The sequence below is a fragment of the Salvelinus namaycush genome, chromosome 10, assembly GCF_016432855.1.
Source record: "Salvelinus namaycush isolate Seneca chromosome 10, SaNama_1.0, whole genome shotgun sequence".
Lineage (NCBI taxonomy): Eukaryota > Metazoa > Chordata > Actinopteri > Salmoniformes > Salmonidae > Salvelinus > Salvelinus namaycush.
In genome coordinates this window covers 10,287,913-10,309,866 of record NC_052316.1, presented here as the reverse complement: position 1 = coordinate 10,309,866, position 21,954 = coordinate 10,287,913, and the positions used below count along the sequence as shown (strand labels likewise).

General features: G+C 39.9%; 1 protein-coding gene across 1 annotated transcript in view; it reads left to right on the top strand.

Moving 5' to 3' along the window:
* Positions 1-10,769: 10,769 nt before the first annotated feature.
* Positions 10,770-21,954, top strand: part of LOC120055156 (ephrin-A2-like) — a 140,144-nt gene continuing 128,959 nt past the window's right edge. The window contains exon 1 of the mRNA XM_039003079.1: positions 10,770-10,888. Within this exon, the coding sequence (XP_038859007.1) occupies positions 10,776-10,888 (113 nt within the window). The 5' untranslated portion in view covers positions 10,770-10,775. The remainder of the gene's footprint in view (positions 10,889-21,954) is intronic.

Here is a 21,954-nt window from a genome sequence, read left to right as displayed (position 1 = left end):
AGAAATCAAATAGGGCACACCAACTAAAGCTGTTGAGCCTCCACATCTCTCAAGACAACTGGGACACTGGGCCAGCTACTCTTAAATAGCACCTGGGCCAGGTGAAACACCTTCCCACTAACAAAGATGGCAACCAGCACAGGTGTAACACATACTGACTATCGAGGTGACACCAATTGGTGCACCCTACGTGCTAACAAGCTATACGTGCTAAAGTCCAACCTCAAAACATAAATGGAAAAACCAAAGCCTGTAACAGTACTCTCACACACACACACACACACATTATGTATATTCAATAATATACGGGACACTAATCCGGACGCTTATAAGAAATCCCGATTATGCTCTCAGACGAACCATCAAACATGCAAAGCGTCAATACAGGACTAAGATTGAATCCTACTACTCCGGCTCTGACACTCGTCTGATGTGGCAGGGCTTGCAAACTATTATGGACTACAAAGGGAAACCCAGCCGCAAGCTGCCCAGTGACCCGAACCTACCAGACGAGCTAAATGCTTTGAGGCAAGCAGCACTAAAGCATGCATGAGAGCACAAGCTGTTCCGAACAACTGTGTGATCACGCTCTCCGTAGCCGATGTGAGCAAGACCTTTAAACAGGTCAACATTCACAATGCCGCGGGGCCAGACAGATTACCAGGACGTGTACTGCGAGCATGCAAAGACAAACTGGCAAGTGTCTTCACTGACATTTTCAACCTCTCCCTGACCGAGTCTGTAATACCTACATATTTCAAGCAGACCACCATGGTCCCTGTGCTCAAGAAAGCAAAGGTAACCTGCCTAAATGACTACCGCCCCGTAGCACTCACGTCGGTAGCCATGAAGTGCTTTAAAAGGCATGACTCACATCAACACCATCATCCCGGAAACCCTAGACCCACTCCAATTCGCATACCGCACCAACAGATCCACAGATGATGCAATCTCAATCGCACTCCACATTGTCCTTTCCCACCTGGAATAAAGGAACACCTATTTGAGAATGCTGTTCATTGACTACGGCTCAGCGTTCAACACCATAGTGCCCAGAATGCTCATCACTAAACTAAGGACCCTGGGACTCAACACCTCCCTCTGCAACTGGATCCTGGACTTCCTGACGGGCCGCCCCCAGGTGGTAAGGGTTGGGAACAACACATCTGCCATGCTGAGGCACTGGGGCCCCTCACGGTGCGTGCTTAGTCCCCTCCTGTACTCCCTGTTCACCCACGACTGTGTGGCCAAGCACGACTCCAACACCATCATTAAGTTTGCTGACGACACAACAGTGGTAGGCCTTATCACCGACAACGATGAGACACCCTATATGGAGGAGGTCAGAGACCTGCCAGTGTTGTGCCGGAACAACAACCTCTCTCTCAATGTGAGCAAGACAAATGAGCTGATTATGGACTACAGGAAAAGGACGGCGGAACAGGCCCTCATTAACATTGACAGGACTGTAGTGGAGCGGGTTGAGAGTTTCAAGATCCTTGGTGTCCACATCACCAACAAACTATCATGGTCCAAACACACCAAGACAGTTGTGTGTTCAGGAGACTGAAAAGATTTGGCATGGGTCCCTAGATCCTCAAAGTTCTCTAGCTGAACCAGAACATCGTGACTGTTTGCATCACTGCCTGGTATGGCAACTGCTTGGCACGTAAAGTATCAGTCAAAAGTTTGGACACACCTACTCATTCAAGGGTTTTTCTTTATTTTTACTATTTTCTACATTGTATATAATGTTGTATATTTTCTAAATAATGTTTACTATTTTCTACATTGTATATAATTTTCTACATTGTATATAATAGTGAAGACATCAAAACTATGAAATAACACATATGGAGTCATGTAGTAACCAAAAGAGTGTTAAACAATCAAAATATATTTTATATTTTATATTCTTCAAAGTAGCCATCAGTTGTCTTGATGACAGCTTTGCACACTCTTGGCATTCTCTCAACCAGCTTCATGTGGAATGCTTTTCCCAACAGTCTTGAAGGAGTTGCCACATATGCTGAGCACTTGTTGGCTGCTTTTCCTTAACCTTGCAGTCCAATTCATCCCAAACCATCTCAATTGGGTTGAGGTTGGGTGATTGTGGAGTCCAGGTAATCTGATGCACCACTCCATTACTCTCCTTCTTGGTAAAATAGCTCTTACACAGCCTGAAGGTGTGTTGGGTCATTGTTTTGTTGAAAAACAAATGACAGTCCCACTAAGCACAAACGAGACCGGATGCCGTATCGCTGCAGAATGCTGTGGTAGCCATTCTAGTTAACCTGTTTGGGCTGCAGGGGCAGTATTGAGTAGCCAGATAAAAGGTGCCCATTTCAAACGGCCTCGTACTCAATTCTTGCTCGTACAATATGCATATTATTATTACTATTGGATAGAAAACACTCTCTAGTTTCTAAAACCGTTTGAATTATATCTGTGAGTAAAACAGAACTCATTTGGCACAAACTTCCTGACCAGGAAGTGGAAAGTCTGAAAACTATGCTCTCTTCTAGGTCCTGCCTATAAATGGGCATGATACGTATTAGTACACATGCACGTCATACACCTTCCCCTGGATGTCAAGAGGCGGTGAGAGAAGAAATGGGGTGTTTATCTTGGTCTGAAGTGGAATAAAAGCTCTTGGAATGACGTGTCACCCATTTCCTGTTTTCAGGAAGGCGCGAGGAGGGACCTGGATTTGCCTTATGAAAAGCTTTCGTTATAGGCGACTACTATCTCCGGCTTTGATTTTATTTGATACATGTGACCATATCATCGTAAAGTATGTTTTTTCAATATAGTTTAATCAGATTATTGAAATATTTTCGGGAGTTTTGCCGTGTTCCGTTCTCTTCCGTTTGTTGACATGGAGAGATTCGTGCCACTTGGCTAGTGTGCTTGCTAAATCGAGAGGGAAAGAGGCCGTTCTAAATCCAAACAACGATTGTTCTTGACAAAGGACCCCTTGTACAACATTCTGATGGAAGATCAGCAAAAGTAGGAAAAATTTTATGATGCTATTTCATATATCTGTCGTACATGTGAACTAGTCGTCGGCGCCCAGCTTTTGGGTACTCTCTAGCTATACCGAAGCTGTATGTCGTAATGAAGTTATTTTTAGAATTCTAACACGGCGATTTCATTAAGAACTAATGGATCTATCATTTCCTATACAACATGTATTTTTTTAGTTATGTTTATGAATAGCTATTTGGTCAGAATATGTGTGTCAGAAAAAGTGTCAGAAAAATATCCGGACGTTGTGGGAAAAAGTAGCTACGTTAGCACAATGTATAACCACTGATTTCAGGTCTAAATATGCACATTTTCGAACAAAACATAAGTGTATGTATAACCTGATGTTATAGGACTGTCATCTGATGAAGCATATCAAGGTTAGTCAAAAATTATATATCTTTTGCTTGTTTGTTACGATCGCTAACTTTTGCTACTGGGAAATGGCTTGTGTTTCTGGCTATTGTGGTAAGCTAATATAACGCTATATTGTGTTTTCGCTGTAAAACACTTAATAAATCGGAAATATTGGCTGGAATCACAAGATGCCTGTCTTTCATTTGCTGTACACTATGTATTTTTCAGAAATGTTTTATGATGAGTAATTAGGTATTTGACGTTGGTGTCTGTAATTATTATGGCTGCTTTCGGTGCAATTTCTGATTGTAGCTGCAATGTAAACTATGATTTATACCTGAAATATGCAAATTTTTCGAACAAAACATAGATTTATTGAATAACATGTTATAAGACTGTCATCTGATGAAGTTGTTTGTTGGTTAGTTTGGTTGGTTCTTGGTTAGTTTGGTTGGTTTTGTGCATGCTACCTGTGCTGTGAAAAATGTCTGTCCTTTTTTGTATTTGGTGGTGAGCTAACATAAATATACGTGCTGTTTTCGCTGTAAAACATTTTAAAAATCGGACATGTTGGCTGGATTCACAAGATGTGTACCTTTCATTTGCTGTATTGGACTTGTTAATGTGTGAAAGTTAAATATTTCTAAAAAATATATTTTGAATTTCGCGCCCTGCACTTGAAGTGGCTGTTGTCATATTGATCCCGACTTAGGGCTTGCAGCCAGAAGAAGTTTTAAGTTTGCCTTGAATTGTAACTAAATCACTGACAGTGTCACCAGCAAAGCACCCCCACACCATCACACCTCCTCCATGCTTCACGGTGGGAACCACACATGCAGAGATCATCCTTTCACCTACTCTGCGTCTCACAAAGACACGGCGGTAAGAACCAAAAATCTCAAATTTGGACTCATCAGACCAAAGGACAGATTTCCACAGGTTTACTGTCAATTGCTCATGTTTCTTGGCCCAAGTCTCTTGTTCTTATTGGTGTCCTTTAGTAGTGGTTTCTTTGCAGCAATTCAACCATGAAGGCCTGATTCATGCATTCTCCTCTGAACAGTTGAAGTTGAGATCTGTCTGTTACTTGAACTCTGTGAAGCATTTATTTGGGCTGCAATCTGAGGTGCAGTTAACTCTAATGAACATATCCTCTGCAGCAGAGGTAACTCTGGGGCTTCCTTTCGGCGGTCCTCATGAGAGCCAGTTTCATCATAGTGCTTGATGGTTTTTGTGACTGCACTTGAAGAAATATTCAAAGTTCTTGACTTTTTCCGGATTGACTGACCTTCATGTCTTAAAGTAATGATGGACTGTTGTTTCTCTTTGCTTATTTGAGCTGTTCTTGCCATAAAAAGGACTTGGTCTTTTACCAAATAGGGGTATCTTCTGTATACCACCCCTACCTTGTCACAACACAATGGATTGGCTCAAATGCATTAAGAAGGAAATAAATTCCACAAATTCACTTTTAACAAGGCACACCTGTTAATTGAAATGCATTCCAGGTGACTACCTCATGAAGCTGACTGAGAGAATGCCAAGAGTGTGCAAAGCTGTCATCAAGGCAAAGTGTGGCTACTTTGAAGAATCTCAAATCTAAAATATATTTTGATTTCTTTAACACTTTTTTGGTTACTACATGATTCCATATGTGTTATTTCATAGGTTTGATGTCTTCACTATTATTCTACAATGTAGAAAATAGTAAAAATAAAATAAAAACCCTTGACAGTTGGTGTGTCCAAACTTTTGACTAGTACTGTATATTTTTTGTTGTTGCTGATTTTGTTTTGAAATACGGATGTATTGAGTGACGGCACGTAGTTGTGTCTCACTTATGTGTATATGGTTTTCTTTATGTTTTGAGATACACAGAGGAGGAACAAATCTCAATCAACCCATTTGAAACGGGCCTAAATTATGTTTGGATATATGCTGAGTTATTTATTTTACATGATTTTCTATGAAAGTATGGATGGAAAAAAATATACTGTCAAATGAAAATGGTACATCCCTTATGTCAGATTCAATACAATCTGGAATAAATCAAAAGAGAAACATTGTGGTTCGCTGACATAAGAAAAATATATTAAAACAGTCGAATCTTAAAATTTCTGAGAGCTTCTCATAAATTCTTTACAATCTAATCAGCATGCAGAGCCTTTGTGGTAGTTTGATTATGCCTCCGTAACACCTATGATTTTATTTCTAAAACTGTTTTAAGATCTTACCATTTCTGAGAACATTTCAGAAAATTCCACAGTATAATCTGCAAACAGAGCATCTGAGTGTAATATCCATGATGCTCAGCAGGGGGCGAACAACATCAGAAAGACATTGGGGAACAGACGAGGGGGACCAGCAGGTAAACTAACCGCACAGTATAATGGAGTAATTCTTCACCATCTGCAAGCTGTAGACATCAGTGAAAGCCAACACTGCGAGAACTGAAGATGCTTTATGAGTTGATGAAATAATTACAAGCCCAGTATTCCATATTTAAACTGCCGTAAATGCTTTAATTAGGTGAAGTGAACGTTAAATGAACGTTCAACAGATGGAATTGATTAGTACGACTTGTCGTATGTGACCTGTGTAAGGAATAAAATACATAAGTACACTGTGAGACTGTTCTCTAGCTCAAAGTCGAGCATGTTGATGAGTAAAAGCACTGTAATTATTGACTCAACTGTGATTTGGAGCTAATCCATTGGGCCGGTTACTCTGTCTCAGACAGAGTGACACTTGTGCGTGCTTGCTAGGACACATTAGGCCTATATAAAAATGTAAGGGCTTTGGCCTGTGCAATATGATATTATCCTTTTTAAGTCACGGTCTTCGTTGTCAGCGCCATTTTTCTCCAATTGAATTTTCAGCAGTTTCAGCGACTTAATACATTTGAACGTTTCACACGTACTTCTGCGCATAAAAAAATAGGTTAGGGGGATGAAAGTTAGAAAATATCATTGATTTAAAGAGGTCATTATCGCTCATAGCATAAGCTCAGTCTGGCTCCAGTGGAATGTTTTTCCAATGTTGCGGTGCCAACATGCATGTGAGATTTATATCGGGGCTTTTGCCCCTGACTTCACGACCTTAACACATAGCAACAGGGAGAGAGCTTAGCTTGCATTGTGTTGGAATGTTCGGACGCAGGAGGCATGGTCTGTGTCACTGACACTCACTAGAACCAGGATCGGTGCCCCACAGTTTCTTTGGATACACACACAGTGAGCTTTACAATAGCACTATGGAGGACCCAGCACCACAAAACAAGCAGGCCTCTCTGCTGTTGGACTCTTTACATGTCAGAGTCAAAGCCGATGCCTTGCCGTGAGACAAAGTCCAGGTGTCTTGATGATATCACGGTTTCGCCTTTCATCAGAGAATTGCTCTGAAATAATGTAGAGACCAACAATACCGCTGGGTATACTGCCCTGCAAACAAACTCTCACCAACTTTGACAAGTCTCGTGTTCCTCACGTAGCCCTTTGCAACTTGCTTCGGTTCTCAAAACAGATTGTATGTCAGTATAATGCTCTCTCTCTCTCTCTCTCTCTCTGTCTCTCTCTCTCTCTCTCTCTCTCTCTCTCTCTCTCTCTCTCTCTCTCTCTCTCTCTCTCTCTGTCTCTCTCTCTCTCTCTCTCTGTCTCTCTCTCTCTCTCTCTCTCTCTCTCTCTCTCTCTCTCTCTCTCTCTCTCTCTCTCTCTCTCTCTCTCTGTGTCTCAGTTGAAACTAAGTGCTCTACCATATGCTGACCAATTCAACAATGACTTTGTTACAGGCTTTATTAAAAATATATGTTCACTTGTATCCCTCCAGTATTGTTTTACACACTCAGCGGTTGCTGGCGTGTGCTGCTGATCGTTTAGAAAATGTAAAAAAACAGATGTGGCCTCTTGTCTCTTTCTCCTACCCACATCTCTCTTTAGGGCAATATACATTTCAAACTGACTGCTTTTGTGAAGGAGGCCTATTAAGCTCAAAGCTTTCTCTTTCCTTTTGTCTTAATATGTCAAATGGATACTTAGACACACGGAACGGGACAATATATTTGATGAACACAGCCATGATGATATGGTGCGGTAGTGTCATCAGTGCTCGAAACATTCACACGATGAGACTTTCAGTTGTATGAATTTACATGCTCACTGAGCTAAGATGGACAAAAACAGCAAGGCCCAGTGATTGTTCAGACAGGCAGACTGATTTCCCAAAGTGGGCCACAGAGACCTCTACTGGTTAGAAGGAGTGGAGATTTGGGGAGACACTTCCTCTAAATTCGCTAATGTGGTCAGCAACCTACTTCTACGTTTGTTGATATGTGTAACCCAACACACAATTTGGCCTTTGCTTGAAACCCTTGGCAGAACCTTCCGGTTCAGAACCTTCCGGTTCTGCTAGACTAGTCTAGCGCTACCTGCCTCTCCCGATAAGTGGCATTATGGGACCCGTGGTTCTTGATTTGTCCACTCTGAGCTTGTGCAGTTCGCCGTTTTCACAAATAGGCCCCGGGCCAATGGAGGGTGAAGGTCTCCGACAATAATTTACCCAGCCGCAGGCCTTTGCATCTCCTGTAACCCCAGAAGTGATGTAATTAGTGTCGTAAAGCCTTCAGGGGGGCAGGGCCGTGGAGAAATATGACTTCTAGCCCAGACGCCTGCCTTCCCCCTGCTTCTGTTGTAATCTGTCTGTGGCGAGTGGTATACTTGCCTGTTCTGTCGGTGTGTCACAATAAAAATGCTCCCCCTTTAAAACCATACAGCTGTAGTCATCATTCCATTATTGATTCATTCTAAACACATAGTCTATCGAGGTGGAGGAAAACAACTCCCATCAAAGTAAAACATGTTCAGGGAGACTGATGTGCACCATATCTATGGGTGCATCTCAAAAGTCTATAGTGGCTTCCTCTCCTCAGCTCGTCTTATTTATATGCACTTGTTTAAGGACAGGAGACAGTGTCCCTGTGTGCCCTTTAAAACGGAGTACATTTTCATCAGTGTATTTGGAAGCACTTTATTTTACGGTTCAGAAATTACAAGGTAATTACCAAGGAATTGCATGATCACATTTTAATTACACAGTAACAACCTATGAATTAGAAAAGGTTTCCTGAAGAAAACCTAGTCATCAGTGCTCCACACTCCAAAGTCAACCATACAGTAAAGCAGGACCCAGAAGCTGGCTTCCAGTCTGGGGATGCACTACCTCCATTATATATCCGCAGTGGTTTACTCAGGGAATCGTCCTTCCTTTAGATAGCACATGATTCCTGTGAACATGCTAATGTGCTTTTGGTGCTGTGTAACAGCCTGACACTTCCCTTTGCTCTCTGTGGCAAAACGACCTGCCCGAACTACAATTATTTCACATAGCCTCTGCCACAAGTTGTTGAGCACCCAGCGGCCTATGCATTTATGCATGGGAACCTCTGAAACTTTAACACCGGTGTGCCATTAATCTATGTGACATTTTTAAAAGGAGGAATTAAAGTTTCATTTGTATTTTTCTTCCCTCCTCCCTCTCTTTCTCCCTGGTTATAACCCTGTCCACCAGCCGCCTACCCAGTCGGTGAAATATTTATCAGGGCTGAATCACACACGTTGGGCGGAACGCTCGCTCTCCTCTTTGCCCTCGGCATATCGGAGCAACGCTCACTGATTCCACGAGAGGAACAGAGGCCCAGAGAGAGAGAGAGGGGGGGGGGGGGGGGGGGGGGGGAGCTTGAGATTCATAGGAATCACAAACAGTGACAAGTGAGACACCCCTAATCCACTGCAGAGCACAGCTGTGATATGTATGTGCACGCACTCACACACACACATTAATGATGAACTTAACATTTTGCTAATGACTAATCAACATTACCATAACAAGTGGATGACTAACTCCTATAAAAAGCTTTCATTAGCCTAAGAGACACTTATGCAGGATGAACAAATGTATACAAATAGTTGGACCATACAATAAAAATTAGACCTTGGACATCATTTCATATTTTTGTAGGCTATAGTTATAAGCTACTGTATGTATAACAGGATAACAGTATCCAAAACTGTTCTGAAGCTTTCTGAAATTGTAAGGGCCCCAGAAGTTTTGGGGCTCCTAGCTGGCCGGTCTCCCAGCCCCGCCCCGCTGTGTGGGGGAGAAGTGAATTGAGAGAGCGCGGCTTTGCCAGAGGGAGCGAGCCATGTGCTGAAGGAGGAAGAGAGAGAGAACCACCGTGACTCAAAAAAGGGGAAAAATCGATCATGTCAGCTCCACTGATCTGTACACCACACGTAGGAACGAGGGAAGAGCGACAAGAGAATTTGGCCTTTTCACAACAGCAACCCCAAACAACGCAGGAATAGCAGCAGCAACTTTGCAACTGACGCGGTGTCTCCGTGTCTGCACTTCATGCTTTGGTAGTGGCGTTGCGAGGATGACGCGATAAGCACGCATCAAGAAAGCAACTTCTCCTATTGATAACTTTTGCCAGTGAAGGAAGCTGAGGACAGTAGCCAACGACGACATTTGATAATTGCTTTTGTTCCAGCCTCAGATTGTGACTGACCGATGAGCAGAGCAGGACACATCTTGTGAGCCAATGGTTTTTCACGGGCTTGGATTTCTATCGCGCTGCTGCAACATTGTGATATTTTGAGTTTCTTCTGAAGGAACAAGAAGTGGTTGCTTGACTGAAACATTGTTTCTCACAAAACCTGAAACGTTGAGTTGAATGGACATCGTTATGCGCGCAAATGTGGAATAAAAAGCATCTTGATTTGGATGACCGTAAATTGAAGGACGGTAGCAGAATGGATGGGTGAGAGTTATATTTACGACGACTAAAGTTTTAGAAAGTATGCCATGCCGGAAAGGGATGGATTTAAAGGACAAACGACTGTAGGCCTATACTTGGCGTCAATGAATATTCAACAATATATGACGAGTGTCGCGCAATGTGTTCAAATAAGGCATTTATCAATTACAGTCATTGAAGAAAATGGATTTTAATAGTTATTGGAAGAGCTTGCCGTGCAAAAGGAGAGCAACGAGCTGAGTCAAACTGTGAATTAACAGAATTGATGAACCTTCATGGAACATAATCTAATTTAACTTCATAGACACCGCTGCATCTGCTTGGACTTCTCACTAATGTTCTCACGAATGGGAATGTATACATTGTACATCTTCAACTGAAGGCGAACAACTGCAGCTGAGAGCACCTGGAATTTGAATGTGGACTGGAACCAACCTCGTGCAAGTTGAAGAGCACCATGTCCATTTAAACAGCAACCAGAAACACATGATTGTACTTGTATCAGTATAAATTACAGACAACAACGCGACGAATTATATAGACTCTGCCCATAATGGACAAGAACTATTTAGCTTTTCAAATGGAGTTGACATTTATGGTTGTTGCCCTCTTATCTTGGGTCGCGGTATGGGCTGACGATAGCAAGATTATATCAGACAGATATGCAGTCTACTGGAACAGCACGAACCCCAGGTAAGGAATTGTAGGAGTCGTCTTTCAGTGATGCCAACTTACATTGTTGGATAGATAATGTGTGAACCCCAATAAAATACCTGGACATTTAGACTAAGCTAAAGGAAAATGCTTCACAAATAGCCCAGCGCATTCAAAAGCCCATCAACCATGCTCACCTTTAAGAAGTTTTCCCCTCAACTTCAATTCTTTGAATAGATGACGTTAAAGTTCCTTCTTTAACTACAAAGAATTTGAGTTAGGGAGATGTACTTGACCAGCACGTTCTAGTTATGTATCCCATGTTTTGCTTCCATTGTAAGACCTACTTATTACATCACTTATAACTTATTTTTGTTTTTACCCCATTATCACATCTCTCCCAGCTGAGTGTAAAGCAAGTCCCTTAAACCAGGATTTCACTTGATTATGACATCTTGCCAAGGCTTTCAGATTTCATGTTCACAAACTTATCACATTGAATTCAAAGTGCGTTGTGTCTGTAGTTTTTCATTGTGAAGTTGCATTTGAAAGTGTGATAAAATACTGTAGGCCAAAGCAAAATGTGATTTTCCCATCCCCTTTAAAATAAGATTGAGTAAAAATCTCCACTAAGACACGCAAAACTCGGTTTAGAGGCTGACTACATGGTTATACACAAAACTACAAAAAATGTCAAGTCATTTTATTGACATGCAGCAAGGTTTTGGTCTCCCATATAGAATATTCCGTACTTGTTTCATTTGAGCCCCTCAGTTCACTCCAGTTCACTATTGATATTTTGGCCTGGAGCTGTTGGAATGATTTTGAACATGAACTAGTTCTTTCCAGTTCGTTAATTACTGAAGGAAGGTAAAGATAAATAATACAATGAAGACATTAAGTAAGACATTCCATCAGTATTGAACTCTTGAGAAATTATTTGTGCTTGACCCTTGCAATATTCTAAGCATTGGAATTGTGCCAGCACACCCTCGAAAGATTGAATCAAACTTAATTTCTTGTCAAGTTCAGAGAGCAATTTGCTGTAAAAAAAAAAAACAACAACGAGGTTTTGTGGTAAGTTTCCCCACAATTTATAAAGATTATGTTTGTGTAACATAAGCAAATTTCTCAAATCTCTGTAGAAACCAATGTGTTTTGTTTATGGCAGGGCACAGATATAAAAAGGAAAGAAAATGAAATATGCTTATGTATTTGGTGCATATTGAATTCATTAGTTATTCTTCTTCCTAGAGTGATGAGAAAAATAATATTCTATACATAATGGATTACAATGCAACACAAACCATGGCTGCTTCAATACTTATTTGTTGTACTGGAAATAACTGGTCTTGGCTATGCACAAATTACATCATGAGTGTTTTGAAGCCCAAGTGGAGCCTTTTGGATATCAGTGAATTTGCTACCTAGTCACATGACAGTGATATTTGATGCTTCCTTTCTACACAAAATCATGTGAGAACTATATGAGTCTCACACTGTATGTCTCTATAAAGGAGTTTAAAGCATTGATAGGAGTGACTTTGGCACTAGGCATAATAGGGCTTGGATCTTGAGTAGGTTGTATAATGTAGTTTAGTTTTTTAAAGTCAGTTGTTAAGTGGTGTCTTTTCCAATAGCAATCATAGAATGCAGTAAGCTTATAAAAACTTTCCTCGTTCGTCTAAACATTTAAAATAAAAAATGTGATTGCAAAGGCATTATGCATGTCATATGAATGTAATATGCTTTCTTTTATGACTTTGGCAAACATTTTGTTGGTTGAAAACAAAATAACCAATTAGAAAAATTGTTTACGCCGACATTTTGGATACTTTTGAATTAGCCTATACCGTCCTTCAATTGGTTGTTAAAACAGTTTGTATGTAATATCCTTTAAGTGTTGGTCTTGTTGGTGTTTCCAACAATCAGTGATGTGGTTTATACTGTGGGATATTAGTGAGGCTAGAAAACCGGATGCATAGTAAGGATTAAAAGGAGAAATGGCTAGTGAGGCTTTGTTGGTTACGAGTGAGGGGCCTTAGTGAGGGAGCAGAAACACTGGCCTACTTTGCTCTACATCTCTAAACAATTGTTAGCCAAAGATATATACAATTTGCATCACTAATTCAATACAAATAGCATAATGAAGCATTAGGTGTATTAATTGGTGTTTCGGTGGTTCTATTACTTTGAAATTATTTGATATTGACCTAAGTAAGAAATGTCAAAGTATAATATGATCTATACAAAAGTGTAACATGCATTCAACAAAAATGATCCGGACCACTGTTGATGCATATTGCAGTGTCCATTACAGAATTGCTAGTTTGAATAGTCAAGTCTTACCTAAAGCACGGATTTATAAGGAGGTCGCTATATGTAACGCCTATTGATCAGTCCTTAAACCTTTAAAATCGCTTTAGTTTTTTTGTATCGGGGTGACTTGTCTGGTGTTCATTATTGGTGTATTTTAAGCTCCATTGGAAAAGCATTTTCAGTTCTTTCAACATCCTTTTTATTGCCCGAGTTTCATATGCAAAACTCTTGAATTTTGGTAGATGCTCAATAAAAATTTTATAAAAATGGTGCACAAAAAGTGGATCAAATGCGCCCCAAGACAATGTGGGATTATGAAAGGAATTTAGGTTTGTCATCAGTTGAATGGCCATTCCACTGCTAATGACATCACCTTGTGTTTTCGTATGTGTTTTACGTATCTGGTTTTCGGCATGTTGCTATGTAACTTACGAGCAAATTGAATGGCTATTATCTATGCCACACGGAAAGCTATTAGAACGATTTACTCTAAGAAATACTATGATTTGATACTGTGGTCTTCCATTTTGACTACTAATTTTAACGCCATGCTTTGCCATTCCATGATATCTGCTTTCCTCATAACGTCCCCTCCGTTCTGACCTAGTTTCGCTGAGGTTATTGGGGAGTATTGTGGGGAAATAATAGTGGTAGCTGGTCTGTGAGGACACTAGATTATATTGTACTCAATGATTATATTTTTTAGGAAGCTTTGAAGTCAACGATGAAGGGAATACTTTTCAAATCATGAAAATAAGCTTCAGAGGGTATAACCTTGGAGTTTTTGGATAGTAAAACATTTCTGTGCAATGGTGTCTTGGGGTTCCTGTAGGTGGCGTTACATCGTTTTTGCTCTGCTCAGCAACGTGGTCCGCCATTTTCTCATTCATGGTAGGAAGACCTTCATTTTTGGTGTGTCGAGAGCCAAGACAAAGAAATGACATGGACGATGATTAAAGATGGTAACCAACAGTTTAAATGGGTCAAATGGTTTTTATGCGGAATTGAATCTGGTTTGAACTACAGTCAAAGATCGATTGGTGTTGACAGATAGAACTATCTTGAAAATGTAATTTAATAAGGAAATTAGGAACTTTAACCGCTTTTTACAACAGTACATATGAGTAATAATGAGTTCCGAGCTTTAACCTCATACTTTTGAAAGTGGAGAAGCATCACTTGGCTCCATGCCAAAACTAATGTAGAAGTGGAGAGTAACGGGAAATAATCGCATGTTTTCTTTCCCAATGATCTGCTCGCATTCACAAATGGCCCGTTCTGGAAAAAAAGTCCTTTAAATTCAAGACTAGAACCACTGCATTGAAAGACCAAGTCAGTCCCTCCAGGTTTCCCACGTATTATGGGAAGGCTTGCAAATTTGACCAATCACCACACTAATTAAACACTAAAATCATCGCAATATTATCAGATAATATTAACCCATCACCACAGTACAAAAAGAGCGCTCGCAATTTCAAACATTCACTGCACATTTACAGCATAATATGGTTCAATCAAGCCACACAAACTTTTTCCCTCGTCAGCGCATTTTCGCGACAAATTGGACAGAATCATTGCGTATTGCCATGCAAAATGTCAGAATTGCCGCAGCAAAATAAAGCATTTTCCCCTCAAATATCACAAACAAATCTCAGCGAAATCGTGGAGGAACTGCCATGTATCTTATCTTAGAGCAGTTTACAGAAATGTTAATATGTACATTTGTATTTATTATTGCTGTAGAATTTATGTTTTCGCTGTTTAGAAAGGTGAAGTTGCGAAAATACATGTTTCTCATGGTTCACACAGTTTGGATATAGTAGGGGTTGGCTGTCCTCAAAGTGTTTCTTTAGAACTCCCAGTTATCCCGTGTTTGTACTGTTTGTACATATACTGCAATAGGTTGTGCATTACTACTCAGGTGTAGCCGATTTTTCCTATTTGTTCCTGTAGATGTGAAATTCTTGCTTACTGTTTTAAGGCCTTCAGATATAAGGATATGGCATTGAATTTCAAAGTGCAGTGTATTTTGTTTCTCTAATGGGGTGCTGTATTGAAGCCGGACTGTCCTCCCTCACGCAGGGAGCAGAAAACTGTCGTAAATCTTTTGCTAGTTTACCTATCTACTCATTTGGCATTAATTAAGTTTTTCAATTTAAATTGGACAGGCCTTTATGGGCCACTTTCCCTGTGTGTGTACAATTCAGCGTCACCCATATTTGCCCCGTAATTAATTCAAGGTGTCACGAGAGTGGCGACTTGCAATGCCATCTCCACTTGAATTCTAACTTTTCTGGGATCACATAATGCACTAATTACTGTACTGCTCAAACTCATATCCCACTTTAATGGGAGATCTGTTTCCTGAAGGTAAAAAATAGAAGCCTCTTACTCACAAGCACTTGATGAGATGAGCATGGACGGGAAATTGAACAGGCTTGAGTTCTCGAGACAAGCTTGAGACTATGGTCTACCCCATTGGGATAGTTGTTGTGGAAACACTGAAGTTTTCTCTCAGTAATATAATGCAATTAAAAAATCTGTCATGGAGAGGATATGGTAAAAGTATATACGTAAACGGTTTGTCTTGATAAAATTAGCCTTTTCTTTTCCGGACTGGGAAATCGGCATTTTCCATGGCTGAGCACAAGGCTCAGCATATTTGTTAGTTAGGGAATTCAATTTAAATTTAAAGATTGCCTGCTATGTTCACTTGTACAAAACACAGCCTCCTTTTAGCCAGCCCTAATGTGGAGCCATGTGGACTGCCGTCTCATTTATACAAGATGGAAGGCCAACTCTATTCCTAACTATTCCATTGAAGTTCCCTTGTTTTCATCATAGGTCATGAACTAGTTTGGCTCTCAATTTTCAAATTCCTCCTCTAAGGCATTTTCGGAGCAGACTAGTGAAAGAACATCTGAAAAAAAAGTTGACTGAAGAAAATCTACTTTTTTTCGTAAGAAAATATGAGACTATATTCCAATCTTAATGAAAATGCAACAAAAAAAAGTTTCACTTCCAAATCAGCGAATTGGCCTGGAATGGAATAATTATTTTAACACGGAATTGGCCATTAATGGCCTGACACAATTGAACATTAAATGGCTCTAACATCTCATTAAAGATTAAAGTTGGTGCATAATATCTACAAAAGCAATTGGTATGAAAGATGAATTTGCTAATCAGTAATCTAAGTTCAAAGCTTCATGAAATAAAATGACCCGGAGAGTGTGTAAGCCCAAAGCCTGCTTCATTTGGTAGGACACTGCATTTCATTTCCAATGATAATCAAGATTATGCTAATGTTGGTTATGATGAATCGCCTGCTTTAAAACATCCCCATTCTTCAGTTGTTGTATATGACAAGCAGTGATAGTTTTGAAAAATCTATAAACAATCTTCTGACCTAAGTGTAGTGCTTTGGACTTTGGCTATTTATATTTTCTTCCCGAAATTGCATTAGATGTGTCAGCGATTACCCATTTTGACTCTAGACAAGAGTGTATTGCTTTTCGCTTCTATTCTCTCTCTGAGATATGGTGAACAAATGTAGAGTTTCGGGTGACTCGGGTGTCCCGTTTGTTCAATCAGTCTGTCACCAACCTCCCTTCCATTGTACCCCCACCTGTATAGAGACACTGAGAATGGCTGTACTGGTCACATCTGTGGCAGACAGTGAACTAGGTGGCGAGTTTGTCGGCCTTGTTCCGCATGGCTCACGGCAGCCCGTCTTGCCGCCGGGATCTCAAATATTGATGAATGACGAGTAATGGCTGCCGTCTCATTTATTAACCATAGCTTATTTTATTTGGAATCAAAAGGTAAATAAAGACCCTTTTGCCGTTGTTTATTGGATGTTTCTTGTTCTTCCCGACAGTGCTTATCAGCACTTCATCAAGCCTTATGTACTCCCCATGCATTTTAATGCCTGACCCACATTCTCTTTCCACATAGGCAGTCTCGTGTATCAAGAGAGCTAGAAACTTTGAACTTCGCTAGGTGTTCTCAAAACTAACTGTATCCTCCACGAGAATGTTCCAAAAGGAGGGCAACAGTGAAAATCTTTGTGTTACTGTTAATCAGGGCTGTGAATAAAGCCCCCCTAACCACATACTGCATTGGTTACACTTGAAATGTGCCGACTGGTGAGGCGTTCCCTCCACCTCTCTCAGCCCAGGATAGGCCTATGGCCTTTAGCGTTCCACATCTTTGTTGCCATAACAAATCAGTTGTCGGTTTTATTTCTTTTAGCAGATTTAAAGGCATATTGGTGTTACCCTTCGAAAGCCTCCCGGGATGAAAGAGTCCAGCACCTCGCCTATTCTCCTGTCCTTGCTTGTGTACTGGGCCTTATGAAACTGATCCTGCATTATTTTGAATGTTGTTGGTATATTGCTATCATGTCTTCTAATGCTCTCCTCCCATTTATATGTAGACCTTTTAATGTGATTTACGCGTGAGGGATATAAATGTAATTCTGTTCTTGTATTACTTTACCGCCAAACACAATAAAGCCGGACAGCAGTTAATTGCTTAAACATCCTAATCGCTTCTTGCTTGTAAAAACATTGCCCAACGTTTGATGAATGTAATATCGTGTTGTCGAATTCGGACGGCCCGCTCGTAAAAGTAACGCTGGTGTTTTCCTAATTGATCCGCGGTAATAGTTTACGTTTATTGATGCACATTGGGCGTAAAGCTCTGCCTCTCTCTTCATTACCCCTTCATCAGGTTGTGATTTGGCTTTTATCCTCTGCAGAACATTATTTGAGTTAATATAATGGAGAGTGGAGTTGCTCCTTCAGAACTGTGAAAGGCATTTTCGATCGTTTTCGGTAAATGTCCTTCTCTCGCCCATTTGTGTAGTGTTATGAAGTGGTGGATTACTTGTGGTGGATGGAGCACCCTTTCAAAATAGGAAGCCACTTTTGTGTCCTCTTGGTTCCTGCACAGCACCATATTCAATCACGAAAAACCATGTTACGTTAATGGCAAACTTTCACGGTTGAATGTGTAGGAAAGCGGCTCTCAGTAATAAGAGGGCAGGGGAGCACATTAAAATGCAGGCGGTCAAGGAGACAGGAAGACTCCAGCAGTACCAGCATATTGCTTGTAAATCTTTTACGACTTCCCTCAAAGAGCTTTTTCTTCACCATCCATTTCTTTGACTGGACAAATTTAATATATTGGTCATGGAATTGGAAAGGATGTTGCTACATCTGTAGGGCCATATATATACAAGTAAATAATCAAACACTCGACTGAATCAGTGAAGTCATAGGGATTACCTCTACTGTTTTGCTAAAGCAGAATACTAGCCTCATTGTCCTTTCCTCGGACAAAGATTAACTGGCTTCAACCCATGAGTCTTTTACTATGCTACCTACATTGCACACTTGGATGTGTTTTGATACGCGGGCGTGTTTTGATTAAACTAACATGCCACAATGGAAACAAATCAACATTCCTTCCGAGTGAAAAAAATAGTGCACTTCTGACTGTAGAAAAAATTAAGAAGGATTTAACCTGTCTCAGAGAAAGGATTTGTTGTTGTTCTGGTATGTTACTCTTATTTCTGTGAAAAGGTACGCAGGAATTTATTAGCACAGATGTGTGCTTTGAATTGAAGTGCTAGTTCTGATTGATGCATAGATTAGAACACTCTAATCATGTTTATATCACCACATAGAAGGATATGCTTTACTAATTAAACAACATTTTCTGTGTATAATTGTCCAATCCTCTCCCCCCAAAGGTAGTCTTGTAAACTTGACCCAAATGGCGGCCAGAAAGTAAAAGAATGAAGTTAGGCTTATGTATATTTAGGCTTCAGATATTTGCATAGTTTGTACATGGGTAATAGTTCCATATCATTTTATTGATTGGTTGGAAATTGGTCAAAAATATTTGTATATATTTGATATTCTTAGCAATGGATGATATTGAACTAGCATTTTTTTCTGATAAAATTATGATAATATCTTAACGCTGTCTTTGTTGTAAATCTTTTTGAAAACGCTTTGAATTATTATTGAAAATTTTACTATTCCATTTCTATATTGATCTCCATTATATAAATGCTCGATTTCTGGGTAACATACAGAGGATAATGTAGTTAATAATATAGAGCTTATTTTGATTTATATTGAAATTTACAAACAATATTTATTTCACTGTTTTGATATTGATTATTGAGTTCAGAATGCCTTCCCACCATAATGTTTTGACAAGGAGTATCCTACATGTTGCGTTAATTGTCATGATTTGAAATATATGTAGCATGTATCGGCAAAAAAATGTATCGTATCTGCTTTTTTCGTACATAAGAAAACAAAACAACATACCTCAATTTTATACTATACGCCTTACACTTCATACATTAGTACCACGACATAATCATATGCATACATGGCCTACAATAAATAGTCAGCACCATGAGGACAACTTGCCGTTAGCATTGGTGGCTATCCCACAGAATTCACTGGCGGTAAGTCATGAAGTAGTGAGTGAACAGGAAATGGGTCATGCAGTTCTTCAGTTGATTCTGAAATAATGAATTAGCGAGTTGTTTATGAATGTATACAGTAGTTTATTTTGCACTTTATAATGTAAGCGAAAATTCTTAGGAGACAATGTTCTTTTTTCTTGGGCATTATCCTTACCGTCAACAAAAAAAATATATTTAACAGTTAATTCCATTTGAGAAAAATGTTATTGAGAAAAAATAAATGTTGACCGCAACACCCCAAAAGATTTATTAAATATATGGGTCCACCCATCATTAACACGACATCATTAACATAATTAACACTACAATCTTAAAAGTAAAGTTTTACATCTTGACCATTCTACAACTAGGTGTAATCATATTTCTGAACTTTATATTTAACTAGTTAATGGGAAAACCCATACCAGGAGATCTGAAAACCATTTACCTCAGGATAGAGTTAGTTGCCTGATGTGTGAATTGTGGAAATTCAACTCCAGACACAATGAGGTTGAATACAAGAGCCTCGTCTCCTCTCATTCAGTGAATGTCATTTAGATCAGGTTTCTTAAAATGTTATGATGGCGATATTATGCACGTTTTGTTAAAGTAAACTCTAAAAGAATTGTAGGTTTTGAAATTGAATACGTACTGTAAATGAACATGAATATGTAAGCTTACAACCACAGCAATACTTTGGCTACAGCAAAACAAATGTTTTTTGTTTTTGTTTTGGATGCTTGGATGATGTTTTAGCCTAGATTTAACAGACATGTGCGGTGTGACCTGACGGTCTTGGTAAGTCTCTGCAGAACGGCCATTGTGCCTTGTAGGCCCTCACCTGTTTCTTCTTAGCGTGGCGTGACTGTGTGACGGAGTAAACGAGCGATGGCTTTGGCACACATGGTTCTGTCTTCAAGTGAGAGGGCGGGGATTTGCTATACCACAGTGCACAGTAAGCTTTGACCTTCAAACAACTGGAGATTTGGAGAGAGAGAAAGGAGAAAGAAAAGCTTGTGAAAAAGTGGAGCATTGCTCCCATGTCATCTGGGAGATTTCTTTCCTGAACATGTCAAGCCTGTCATTCACATGGACCGAAAAAAGGGCTTTTATCTGGGGTCTTGGGGTTCGGTGGGTAGGTGGGGGGGAGGAGTTATGTACAGACAGTACAAACAGAAGTAGCCAACACTTAACCTGCTTAGGTGTACTGCACATTGTCGCCAATATTGAATAGAGTGTTCTCAGATGCTGTATAGTGTATAGTCTATTTCCATGAGTTCATAAACTACTAATGGTGTATGAGGCCTTATGATGATAATATGTAATTCTCTTAGACCATTTTTAAAATTAATGACAAGTAAAAATGAATGAAAAGCCTTCCATTTTGCTCTACAATCTCGTGATTAGTAGCCTCATGAAGGAACTGGTCATATATAATGTTTTGGCTTCATATTATGGATGCCACAATGCCAGAACAGCATAGATGTTCCAAGACGTACCTTCTGAGATAGAGTGCCTTCAGAAAGTATTCCAAAATTGGTTGTTGATCATTGCTAGACACACATTTTCAGGTCTTGCCATAGATTTTCAAGTAGATTTAAGTCTAAACTGTAACTCGGCCATGCAGGAACATCCACTGTCTCCTTGGTAAGCAACTCCAGTGTAGATTTGGCCTTGTGTTTTAGGTTATTGTCCTGCTGAAAGGTGAATTAATCTCCCTGTGTCCGGTGGAAAGCAGACTGAACTAGGGTTTCCTCTAGGATTTTGCCTGTGCTTAGCTCCATTCCGTTTCTTTTTTATCCTGAAAAACTTCCACACACCTTAACGATTGCAAGCATACCCATAACATGATGCAGCCACCACTATGCTCGAAAGTATGGTGAATGGTACTCAGTAATGAATTATATTGGATTTGCCCCAAACATTGAATTGCATTGCCACATTTTTTGCAGTATTACTGTAGTGCCTTGTTGCAAACAGGATGCATGTTTTGGAATATATACCCGTATATGTAATATACCTGTTTTTTTGTAGTGACTGGGTGTATTGATACACCATTCAAAGTGTAATTAGTTACTTCACCATTCTCAAAGGGATATTCAATTTCTGTTTTTTTTGGACCCATCAACCAATAGGTGCCCTTCTATGTGAGTCATCGGAAAACCCTCCCAGGTATTTGTGGTTGAATCTGTGTTTGAATTTCACTGCTCGACTGAGGGACCTTACAGATAATGTGTGGGGGTACAGAGATGAGGTAGTCCTTAAAAAATCATGCTAAACTCTATTATTGCACACA